The sequence below is a fragment of the Cygnus atratus genome, chromosome 1, assembly GCF_013377495.2.
Source record: "Cygnus atratus isolate AKBS03 ecotype Queensland, Australia chromosome 1, CAtr_DNAZoo_HiC_assembly, whole genome shotgun sequence".
Lineage (NCBI taxonomy): Eukaryota > Metazoa > Chordata > Aves > Anseriformes > Anatidae > Cygnus > Cygnus atratus.
In genome coordinates this window covers 200,126,103-200,138,608 of record NC_066362.1, presented here as the reverse complement: position 1 = coordinate 200,138,608, position 12,506 = coordinate 200,126,103, and the positions used below count along the sequence as shown (strand labels likewise).

Below are 12,506 nucleotides of genomic sequence, written 5' to 3'. Positions count from 1 at the left end.
GCAGCACCTTAATCCATTTCTTCTGTCTCTCAATGTTACTGCAAAAAAATAAATAAAGGGGGAGGAACATGAATTAAGGCTCTAATCTTCAAGCAGAGAGCATTACCTTGGGACTACAGTGGTGTTTTCTGAACCTCTTCTTTCAGAGGTTCCCGCTTCACTGCCTGAATAGCTTCACTCTCTGTGTCCAGGTCATGGCTTGATCTACAGAAGGATTCCAGGTTCCTCTTGTCTTTCCCTTAACATGTTACAGGCTGGAGCAGTTCAGAATTTGATGCTCAAGTGACTGAACAGCTCCTGAAGGTGTTTTGGAGACCTCCAGCAGAAATTAAGGGCAGGAAACACTGTGTCATCCACAACCGATAGTGGGAGAATTCAAGAGGAGGGGCATGGGCTGCACCGTGAAGACTTTGGAGTAATTTGAAGGGCACATCAAAGAATATTGGTAAGATTAGAAAGAATGTCATGTGTGGGAGAGACAGAGTGTTTATGTGTGTTTTTAACACTTCACTGGTTTCTCAGAGCAGGCAATTACCTACCTTAAAGGAAAGAAAACTTGTCTTTTTGCAGGTGGAGGGAGATGTGTGTGTGTTTAAAGGGACAGCATAAGCATGGAAAATGAAAATTCTGTGGTGTGGGTCATTTAACAACATGTTTCTAAAGAAACAAACACCTACAGTGGTTAAACTGATGTGTGCAATTTAGGGCTAAAATATTAGAAATGTAAAAGGAGCACTGGAACATCTGCTTTATGTCCCAGGCCAAATTAATGTAACTGAGACCTTGTGGTGTGTAGCGCTTCCTAGAAATACCATAGTATCAGCTCTTGTAGGAGAAATATACAGTTCTTATCTTACCAGGATATGGAGTTACTTGAATCGAGGGGAGGATGAGCCAGCCTGTATTTCAGACAAAGAGCTGTGTAGCATATGTGATAATTCCTGGGACCATAAGGTAAGATTTTTTCTCAAATTATTTATGGTCTTCCTAGTCCCCATGAAATTGACTGATAACTGGAAGCAGGAAGTCCAGATGCTTCTCTGTACAGGTTGTGTGGCTTTCACTCCAGCTATGTGGTGTTCAGGATGCTTCTTTGTGGTGTCACTTCTACTAATGTCCACTGTGGTAGCCTTGGTTTGAAATGATGGTAGAATATATTTTGCTGAGTACTGCTGATTCATAATAGCCTACGTGAAATAGTTTTCATTTCACTGGGTAAAGAACACTTTACCCTGCCCCTTTACAGACTTCGTTTGTGAAGATACATTCCAACACAAAGCCACAATTTGTCTAAGTTTCTTAATTGAAGAGCACCCCTGCAAAAAGTCTTTTAGTACTGTAACAGATGCATTGCTTTATTTAGGCAAAAACAGCCTTGTTATCTGTCATCTTGCAGCTGATGTAAGAGCTCTGAATGGAGCCTTGGCATTATCTGTTTGACAATGATTTGATGCCATACTACACTGCTATAAATTAGTGTCAAGAAGCAAAATGCTAATGATAGGGGCCCCTCTCTGCACTGGTGATTTAAATAGCATGTTTCTTTAAAATTCAACACTGACTCACTCTCTTTTAAATAAACCCCCTCCATGTTATTTAAATAATACGTAGCTCTACTGCATATTTCCTTTGATTCTAAAAACTTCATTGTTTACCTGAAAAACTATCCAAACAACCTTTTGAACACTGTGTTGAATAACACTGTGAAACATATTAATTTGTGTACTTAAAAAAAATAAAAATATTTGAATATTAGGAAAACAGTTGGACTCTAGTTGTTCATGCTCTACAGTGAGCAGAATTGAGGCTGAAAGTGGCTTTCTGTTCTTTCTTGGAGATGATATCAAACATAGGTGAAGTCCTGAACAGCATTTAAATTTTTTTTCAGTACATTTCAGGACTCTGTTTCATTTTCTTTCATGCAAGTAAAGAGGCCTTGATTAGAGAATTTCTCATAATTGATGGAATCAGTTTGCTCTTGGATTCCCAAATCCTTCAGGCACATAATGGCTAAGCACTGATAAACTCATTGATACCATCATAGTTTAACCAGCTGAGGATTCAGACACATGCATTTAGAAGTGTCTCCTTTGTTGCAGTTTCAAGTGTTGATGAGCACTGCTGATGGCATGAAAGCTTTTCTCCAAGTTTTAACTGAAATGTTCTAGTTTTTTATATCTAGGTAAATATGCCAATATATCAACCTTGTGCTTCTTCATTCTTAAACACATACATCAGACACACTCAGTGCTCTTCAGAACTGAAGTCATTTCCAAGATGGTGCTAATGAAAAAGAAATCACTACCAATTACAATCTATTATGTTTTACTAATAACTCTCTACTACACGTATTATCTACATATTGAAGCATATAAAGAAATGGAAACAGAGTCCTCAAAAAGAAGAAAATACATGTTGTCTTTAAGGGTATTTAGTAGCAAGTTACATTCCTTACTCATCAGAATAGAACAAAGATTTTAGAGCGATATCTTTTAAAACTGAGTCTTAATAGATGACAAACAAATCCTTCCCAAGCCTAAGATCTTCCCGTCATCTAAAACTTCATCTTGCCCAGGATAAAAAAGTTGTGAGATGGCAAACAAGCTCTGCAGATAAAGTGAGGGAAAATAATAATGATCCCAAAGAGCAAGAAGGCCCTCCTGTTGAGGATATATTATGAAGAATGTCTCTTTCAGCCAGGTTATAGGACTTCTGGCCTGAATTTCTCAGGTCATTCATGTATACAAAAAGAGGCTGTAGAGAGGGGTAACCATCACTTAAGCTGGTACAGAATTTATCATTTTGAAACAGCACCTTAATCTGCACCTGGAAATGAACTGGAAGATAACACTGTTTACAGATCATAAGCATTAAATATCTTGTAAAAAACTGATCATTTCTGTACCAATTAAAAGTCACTGAAAGAGAATCATGAGTAATGTTCTGGCAGAAACAAATCATCATTTGGCATAATCTGCCCTCTGGGTGTTAATATTAAAATCCTCCCTTGGGTCTAAACTGTGGTTCACACAAAAATTGAAGCATAAATTGCCCTTGTTCCATGACAAGTCCCGTTGTGAAAAATGGCATGTCTGGAAACATTCATATTATCAATCCTAAAATCCATGTATATTTTACTGAGGAAGGAAATACAGCTACCTGTCACTTCTAGGCAAGATATATATGGTTGAGGAATGACAAGAGTATTTTCCTGCTCTGTCATTCATATAGGCCGAATTCCTAGTTTAAGTTAACAATTAAATAACTCCAAATCATCCCCATACCACCCATATCAAAAGTGAAAGGAATAAAAAGATGAAAATGAACCACCAGGATGGTTACACTCCAGTGTATTATGTCTATGAGGCTATACAATATTTCCACTCAAGAATTCTCCTTTTTCTTTGGTGTTCACTCAATGCAGTTTATATACACTGAACATACAAGCTGTCTTCATGACCACTGAATTCAGATAATTTCTTGGGAAGAAACAAAGAAATATCTATCAGGGGAGTATCTGGTTAATGTCAGGAAGGGTAGCAAGAGTGGGGCCTGTGAACTTCTGAATTTGATGGAGTTAGGAAAATGAGTATAGAAAAAGGTATCAAGATAGATAAAGAAGAGAAGATAGGTAAGGACAAAAAGAATAGTCAGCAAGATATGGTAGAAGAAAGGAAAATCAAGGGAATAGGAAAGTAAAGGCATAACAGAAGAGTCATACGAAACAAATCCTCAGATGCCTGAGAGTAGCTCACGATGCCACTTGTGTTGACTACTCCACCTTGATTGTGTAGCATTAGCAGCAACCCTATTTTTTTCCTGCTGTGACTAGAGGAAAAATACCGTGCTGTGCAATTCATTCAAGTGAAAGAGATTGCAAATGAGTGCCTAAGGACAAGGCAATTAGTTATATTCTCTTTTTATTTTTTTTTTTTTATTTTTTTTAGCTCCTAAGATCTTGTTTCCTTCCCTGCAACAAGTGTACAGTTGATACAGACCATGTTTCCATCAATGTAATTGTTTGCCCATTGCTCTCTGTCCAGCTTTTGTACAGTGTTTTGACTAAATCAGACCTTGGAGCTGTTACAGATGTGGGAGAGAGGTCTTGTTCTTCTCCCAGTGCAGAGGCAAACATAATTAATATATGTCCCTTTGTCTTTTCACTATTTGTATTATTAATTAACTCTCAGAAGAACATAATTAATTCCCCACACTCACACAGTAGCAAACTTTACCTAAGGGTTTCACCAGATGATCCCCTTCTTTTCCACAGGTTCACCAGGCTGCTTGACCGGCTTGCAGCCGAAGATGACTTTCCATCCCCTACGTGCATGCGGACCACGGTTGATGTGGTGAACGCGCTGCGTACGTTCCTTTCAGGCTTAGCAAGGATGATATAGACCTTGGGCACAAACATACAGCCAAGGGCCACCGTGGCACTCAGACTCACTGAGAAACACATGGTGATAATCTTGTAGTTGCTTCCAAAATATATTGGCACAAAAGCCAGCCAAATGATGCAGGTGGTATACATTGTAAAGGCAATATACTTTGCTTCGTTGAAATTAGCTGGGACATTTCTTGTCTTAAATGCATAAAAGGTGCAACTCAAAATTAATAATCCATTATATCCAAGGGGAGTTACAACACCCAAGTTGGTGGTGTTACAAATCAGGTAGACCTCTCGGATGCTTGGGTAATCATGCATTATATCAGGTGGCTCCATTATAAAGAGGGCAACAATTATGCCTAATTGTATACATATCAAAATAAATGCAATAACCAGTTGGGCACAGGCACTCATGAACCTAGGTTTCTTTGTACAAATTTTCTTCTTGCTGCCAGCCAGGATTCTTGCAATGCGGTTGGTCTTAGTTACTAGAGCAGAATAACTCATAGCTGGGGAGAGACCTATGCCAATTCGTTGAAGATAACAGTAAATCTGTTGAGGTTTTGCGATGAGACAGAAAGTGCACAAGTAACCCAAGCAGATGCCAGCTAGAATGATATAGCAAAGTTCTCGGCTGGATGATTTGACCACTGGAGTATCACGGTACATTATGAATATAGCTGTAACAAACAAGGTGGCCAGCAGACCCAGGCATGCAAAAACAACTGCTGCAATTGGTTCAGGATCACCCCATCTGAGATACTGGACTGGGATGAGGTCACAACCTACAGAAAAAAAAAAGAAAAAAAAAAAAAAGAAGGTAAATTGAGGTGTGTAGGTCTGAGATTCTTTAATGATAAAGCTACAGATTCTTCTGATATTTCTATTCTTTTTCTCTTTCAGGAATTTGCCTTTCTAATAAAAGTAGGCTAAGATTTTGTTGATAATAACGGCAATATTTTTCAGTGATAGCTTATTTCAGTAACAAAGTTTATCTGTTTGAAGCCTAGCACAGCGATTGAAAAAATGACCAAACTGATTAGGAGAAGTCATAAGATCACAGAATCATAGAATGGTTTGGGTTGGAAGGGACCTTAAATATCATGTAATTGATCTGTCCTGTCCCATGGGCAGGGACACCTCCCACCAGACCAGGTTGCACAAAGTGCATCCAGCCTGGCCTTGAGCACTTCCAGGGATGGGACATCCACAGCTTCTCTGGGCAACCTGTGCCTCACCATCCTCGTAAAATTTCTTCTTCATATCTAATCTAAATCTACCCTCTTTTAGTTTAAAGCCATTCCCCCTTGTCCTATCACTACACTCCCTGACAAAGAGTCCCTCCCCAGCTTTCCTGTAGGCCCACTTTAGGCACTGGAAGGCTACAAAGAGGTCTCCCCAGAGCCTTCTCTTCTCCAGGCTGAACACCAACTTCCTCAGCCTGTCTTCATAAGAGAGGCTCCAGTCCTCTCATCATCCTTATGGCCCTCCTCTGGACTTGCTCTAACACTTCCATGTCCTTCTTGTGCTGGGGGCCCAGAGCTGAACTCAGGGCTCCAGGTAGGATCTCACAAAAACAGAGCAGAGGGGGACAATCCACGTCTCTCCAATTTAGAGAGAAGGATATCATGGGGGACAGTGTCAAATATTTTGCACAAGTTCAGATAGATTATGTCAGTTGCTCTTCCCTTATCCACCAATGCTTTAACCCCATCACAGAATTCCACCAGATTTGTCAGGCATGATTTGCCCTTAGTGAATCCATGTTGGCTGTCACTGATCGCCTTCTTTTTTTCCATGTGCCTTAGCAGAGTTTCCAGGAGAATCTACACCCTGATTTTGCCAGGCACAGAGGTGAGACTGACTGGCCTGTAGTTCCCTGGGTCTTCCTTTTTCCCCTTTTTAAAAATGGCATGACTTCCAGTCAGTGAGAAGTGCATTGGACTGCCGCATATCTGAAATATGACAGACAGTGGCTTAGCAACTACATCCATCAGTTCCCTCAGGACCCATGGATGTATCTCATAAGGTCCCATGGACTTGTTCATGTTCAGGTTCTTTAGAAGGTCTCAAACCTGATCTTCTCTTACAGTGGGATGTTCATCATTCTTCCAGTACCTGCCTTTGCCTTCTGCGATTTGGCTATGTGGCTAGAGCGCTTACTGGTGAAGACTGAGGTTAAAGTCACCTCAGCCTTCTTCATATCCCAGGTAGCCAGTGTCCTTCTGGAGAGGGCCCACAATTTCCATGGTCTTCCTTTTATCACCAGTATGTACCTACCTACAGAAGCCATCTAGAGATGTTTAAGCCTGGAGAAGTCATCTCTAATCACAGTGGAATTTTCCCTTTAAATTATTTTAAATATAGTAATTTATGAACAAATTTCAATATCAGATTTCATTCATTTGATGTAAAATGTTTCAGAATTGTCTGTATACTATATACCCTTTAAGAACCAGACGTCAATCATATTAATTATAACATATTCTAACTGAATTATATTGGTGCTCGTTTAATGATTATGCAGAGATTCTACTTGTCAAGAAAAAGAGAGTATTTCTTTCTCAGATATGATACCTTTTCCCCAGCCAACCTTTTCTTGGATTAAAAATGCAGATGATATGTAATTTCGGATGTCCCACTATGCTCATTTCTTTATGTGTCATTCATGTTTTTGAGACTTTTGAGGAATTAGTTCCCTCATATAATTCATGAAATTGAACTGATTTTAGAGTCAAAGTTGAACTAAAACTTGCAATGATTTCTAAGGACATTTATTTTTTAGTTTATGCACAGCTTTTAATACGTCATTCTTTGTGCATATCATAGGCAACAAGCTTTTCATTCTGCAGTGCACATATCAATGGACAGCAATAAAAACTCGCAGAATATTTGTTGTTGATCACCCTCCTCTGCCTCTCCTTTTCTTTTGCACTGTAAAGCCTGTATGGCTCTGGAAGCCAAAAGGAATAAGGAGAGGACCTTGCTGCTCTGGGATGCAACTTCCTGATGACAGTAGACACACGAGTACTACCAGCCAGGGCGGGACTGATGGAAGAAGATGCTGGAGAGAAGGAAATGCAACTAAAAGCTTTAATTTTCCCCTATACTTGTATTTAGTTTGACTAACCTTGATTGCAAATTATAAATGACTTCACAATTTAGGACTTAAACAATCAGATTGCTTGCTGTTGGCTGGGTTAGACAGAAAGGGGTCTCAGGGTGGATGGTGGTAAGGGACTTTTTCCCCATGGGGAAGGAGTGCTGGGCACTCACCTGTCTATTCTCAGCAGTGAGGGTACTCTGGACGTCAACCAGTCCAAATTAATTAGGGAGTCTGGGACCTCTATGTCTTGCTGATCAGGAGTAAATGTAGGCATCATTTTTTGGGGGATTTTCTACATGACAGAAGTCTAGTCCTTGCCTTTTCTTTTCAGTGAAGCTTAAAGTATTTTCAAGGCTGTAACTGATATTCTTAATGGTAAAAATATTTCCATGAAAATGATATTAATTAATATTACAATTAGATCTTCTGTCATTTCATTATTTCCATATTCTATATTTCTATACAATTAAGGTTATGAAAAATATAAGCAACCAAAATATACTGGTATAATCAATAGATTTTGTGGCAACAGTACAAGGCAAATAATTCTGTATTCCTGCAGAAACATCAAGAGAATTGGGGTAACTAAATCTTTGACATTACTGCAGTTAAAGGATACACATTTGCAGTCAATCCAGAGTAACAAAATTTTGCTCTTAGTTACTGAAAGCAGATTAATTTGCCACTTGTATTTTAATTGCTTTGGTGTGAAAAGCTTTCTGTTGCAATAATAAAGTTATTGCTATGTCTTAACGTAACAAAGACATTTAGATTTTCATGAAACACTCCCATGAGCATTCATTGAAAATACCTATTTGACTCCTTTTGGTTTTAAAGGGTTTACTTATATAGAGTGAGGGAGACAACAGGGTATTTCATTCTGACCTCATCAAGATTAATGTAGCACAGGAATGGCATCATTAAAATTATTTTATACCAGTGGGAGAAGGGTGAATACCAGAAAGCATACTCTGGTGTGTGAAGATATACCCCATGTGGGTTCTTCCACAAGTTTTATGAATGTGACCTCTAAATCCATCTCCAGATTCACCAAAATTTAATAAATGTTTTGGAGAAACAATTTGTTACTAGCTTCTAATGCTACTATAGATTCCTGGATAAGAAATTTGAAGAGAAAACATTTTTACCTGACAACTGGCCTTTACATGCAGACAATGATATAGAGTCTGACTTTTGCACAGTTTCTAACGTTGCAACAGAGGTGAAATATAGCCTAGAATTTTTCAATGTTTTCAGACTATTTCATGCCTTCCTTGCTTTATTACCCTTTTACATTCTCTTAATAAAATACCTGAGAAAAGAGATGAAAACTTTTTTTTTTTTTTTCTACATCACTTGGTGTATTTAGCAAGGGGAAAAGGGGAATGTTAAACTATGCAATGATTTATTCTTCAATTAAGATTTAAGAACTGGATATTCTTTATAAAAGAATGATTGGTGTGGTTTTCATATAGCAGTTTTGCAGCTAATCATTTCTAACAGCACTTTGCAGAAAGTGGCAACTGGATCAAGTAAAAGACATATGGGAGAACAGCACTGTCACTGTTCAGGTCAGGCTGATGACCAACATAATACCAAGGTAAATGATGAAAAATACTAACAAAAGAGCTCACTGATATCCCCTAAATAAGTGTATACTCAATGGTCATTTGGACAAGATTCTGCTCCACAGCCCAGCTCTTACACTTCATCAACATCTCCAAGCACCTGGAAAGTCTTCTCTCCTTGCTGGCTCATAAACTGCAGTTGGAACAGAACCAGCAGCCCTGTCTTGTGGTCTGCAGTGTACTAAGGTAATCTTTCACTTCTGGAAAGGCAGTTAGGAGCCAGTCCAATTTGGAGCAGGTGTAGAGCTGTTGTACTCTGTGCTCAGGAGTGTTCTGCTTCTGGGACCAGAGCCCCAGTAAAATTGACATAAAACTATCCCTATGTTTCTCTAGCCAGAGACATAGTCAGTGGGAGCAAGGTACTAGACATCCATGTGAATAGCAAGAGAAGCAGATATAAAATGTCAGAGTCCTATTTGACACACTAGGGAAAGGTTTTCTAAAAGGAGCATAAAAACAAACAAACAAATAAATAAATAAATAACAGATAAGGAAGATTTTCTTGGGTGGGAAAAAATTAAAATAATAATAATAAAATAATCTGTTATTCCAGAAGAATATCTAGTTTCTTTAAGGTTCGGCTAAATTGTGTCATAAATAAGATGAGAGCCCTTGAAGGCTTGACCACCATCATAGGTCTGTTAGTGTCTTCTGCTCTCCCTGTAGAGCTAAACTTATCACTTACTTCTGATCTTTCATATTGCTTTAAAATTAGTTCGTCTGGGATAAGAGTTCACAAATGTGAGGCATTGTAGTATTGTCCTCATTTTCTGTGGATTTGGTCATGACACTGTTTTAATTTGTTATTACAGCCTCAACACCTAAGAGATTTTACTGTGTCTTCACCATCCATAAACCTGTGTTATTTTAGCACTAAAAATAACTTTAGTAGTAGGCAATATAAAATATATAATTAAACTAGTTCTAAAGGTAAGCATCACAGACTAAGGCTTGTGAATAGGATACATCCTGCAAAGTGAAAGGAATTCAGTGAAATCCCTTAAATCAATGCTATGAACTAAAGTTTACTGACTCTGCACATGGAGAGGAAAAATGAGCAGCAAATTCTGCTGTTTTGTATATTTTTCAGTGGTTTAAAGCATCCTGGACAGTGAGTAAAACACCTTAACATAATACTTGTTTTTTTTCCTTGCTTTTCACAGATTCTTTCATGAATATTAGGAGTTCAAATGTAGTGTAAAAGATTCTCCACATAGGGCTGGCTTAGCACACATTATTTAAAGTGTATTGATGCCATGCTATGCTGAGAGGGGACATTTTTAACATTTCATTACTAACTTCTGGTGGCTTTAGCTTTAGTAATTTGAAATATTAAAATCAATAGCTGTTTGTCTTGTTCTGGTGGGACTTCTCATAGTTGCTAAAACAGGAGAGCATGTAGAGGTGACCAAGTGTTGGCTAGGACCTGCTGCAGGTCCTAGGTTGGCACATTTACTGAAACTATCCATGGGTTTGTGTGGTCAATGGGTGAGGCTGAGTACTGAGCACGTGTCCCTTCTGCATCCTCAGCAGAGTAGGAGCTGGGACCTGTCACATCCTAAACTGCAACAGCTGGGGCCTCTGCATCTCAGGAGGTTTATTTTCAAGCAAGTCAACTATAATGATTTAGCTCTGCATTCTAGCAAAAGGCAAGGCCATGAATAGTTAAAGTTTCTCTGCTACCACATGAGGAATGATTCCTTAATAACAAATGTGCAGAGTGATTTGATCAACTGATGAATTGCAACAATTTGGTACATCCATATGTTAGCTCTAATGTTTTTATTTAAATTTCACCCCCCAAAAATGCTGTCTTCATGAGTTTTAAATGTTTTGTTCAGAATATGTCATGATCAGCAAACTTTCCATAATGTAAGGAACAATTACAAGTGGATCCTTCTGGCTTTCTAGACAAGTCCCCCTTCATCCAGCCCAGGAACCTCTAAGAGCTGTTCATTGAGCTCAACATTCTTGAACCAGCTCACATTGGCATGAAGTGCTGTGTGGCTCATGCTAGATACTTGGAATTTAAATAGACTAAAATCTAAAATCCTCATCTTACCTGAAACAAGAAACTGAGGGAAGAGAAGTCCACAAGTCCAATGACAAGGGAAGTGAGAAAATGACAGACAGAGATCCTGGTCATAATATTGCCATCTGAACACTTAACTTATCCTCATCTGCTTTTTCCCAACAGGCTGATGTGAAAAGGAATTATGGAAATGGCTACATTTCATTTGGAATAAAAAGGAAAAGGAAGGGCAGGACGTGGAAGATCAGGATGAAAATTTGATTTTAACTCTGCTGATGTGTATCTATAAAGCTGAAATCAACCTGACAAAACATAGTGTCTTTTCTCTACCCTCTGTCTGAATTATAGCCTTAGTAATTATGATCAAAAGCAGGATCTTAATAATGTTTCAGCAGAAAAATCAATGTCAGCACAGGCTAAATTGTGTTCTGCCTTATGCTCACAACTGTCAGACAATTGCCGAAATTACCAATGGTTATGACTTTATTACAAGCTGTGATAGAAGAAAGCCATTTTACAGCAACAAGCAGTTACTTTGGGAAAATATTTCAGGCACGGATATGAATGTTATTTTTCATTCAGGTTCCAGACTTATGAGACATCCAGGCTTCAGACCCCCCCACATCACAGCCCAGATGGGCAGGTTGCAGGAAGAACCAGCCAACCCCTGCAAGGATGTGCCATATTTCAATACTGAATATTGCCCCTGCCCTCAGCCCCATGGGCAGTGTGCACCAGGGCTCCTGGAGCTCCTGGAGCTACCTGTTTTTCTGCTGATCTCACTGACAGCACAAGCAATGCCTGCAGGATGAGGGAGCCATTCCGTTGCATTTCTCAGTGCAGACCAGTGCAAGCCTAGGCTTGGGAAAGAGCATGCTGTGAACAAGATACAGAACCAGTGTGTTCAGAGCCCACTGAAATGACTGTGTCACTTAGAGGTGGTTCAGGGATTCTGATTCTTTCTGTTCAGGGATTGTTTGGATGCTCCAGTTCTTACCTGGCACTTTCAAATAAGAAGCTTAAATAATGCTGCTGTCCTGGGCGTATTGCATCTTATCAGGTGTAAGAATTTTTAGTGACTATAGCAAAATATATATTTGTGACTGTAATTTAACTACTAATACAATAATTTAACACAATAATTTTTGTGACTATAGCCTTATCCATGAATGTCAACGAAAACTTTTCAAGAACTGTAAAATACTTCAGCTCCTATGTTCATTTGAATCTAATTAAGAAAATCAAATAACCAGCATATTTGGAGTATACAAGGAGTGAGGAAAATGTCAATACAGCCTGAAGATAATCCAAATGTCACTTAATTAATATCATCTGCTTTCTTTATTATCC

General features: G+C 38.7%; 2 protein-coding genes across 4 annotated transcripts in view; both read right to left on the bottom strand.

Annotated features, from left to right (window-relative positions):
- Nucleotides 1–12,506, bottom strand: part of CTSC (cathepsin C) — a 770,970-nt gene that overhangs the window by 100,653 nt on the left and 657,811 nt on the right. The window lies entirely within an intron of this gene.
- GRM5 (glutamate metabotropic receptor 5) overlaps nt 1–12,506 on the bottom strand; it is a 278,573-nt gene that overhangs the window by 22,262 nt on the left and 243,805 nt on the right. For all 3 annotated transcript variants that reach the window (XM_035542529.1, XM_035542530.1, XM_035542532.1), the window contains exon 7: nt 4,236–5,175. In XM_035542529.1, coding sequence (XP_035398422.1) covers nt 4,236–5,175 — 940 coding nt within the window. The remainder of the gene's footprint in view (nt 1–4,235; nt 5,176–12,506) is intronic.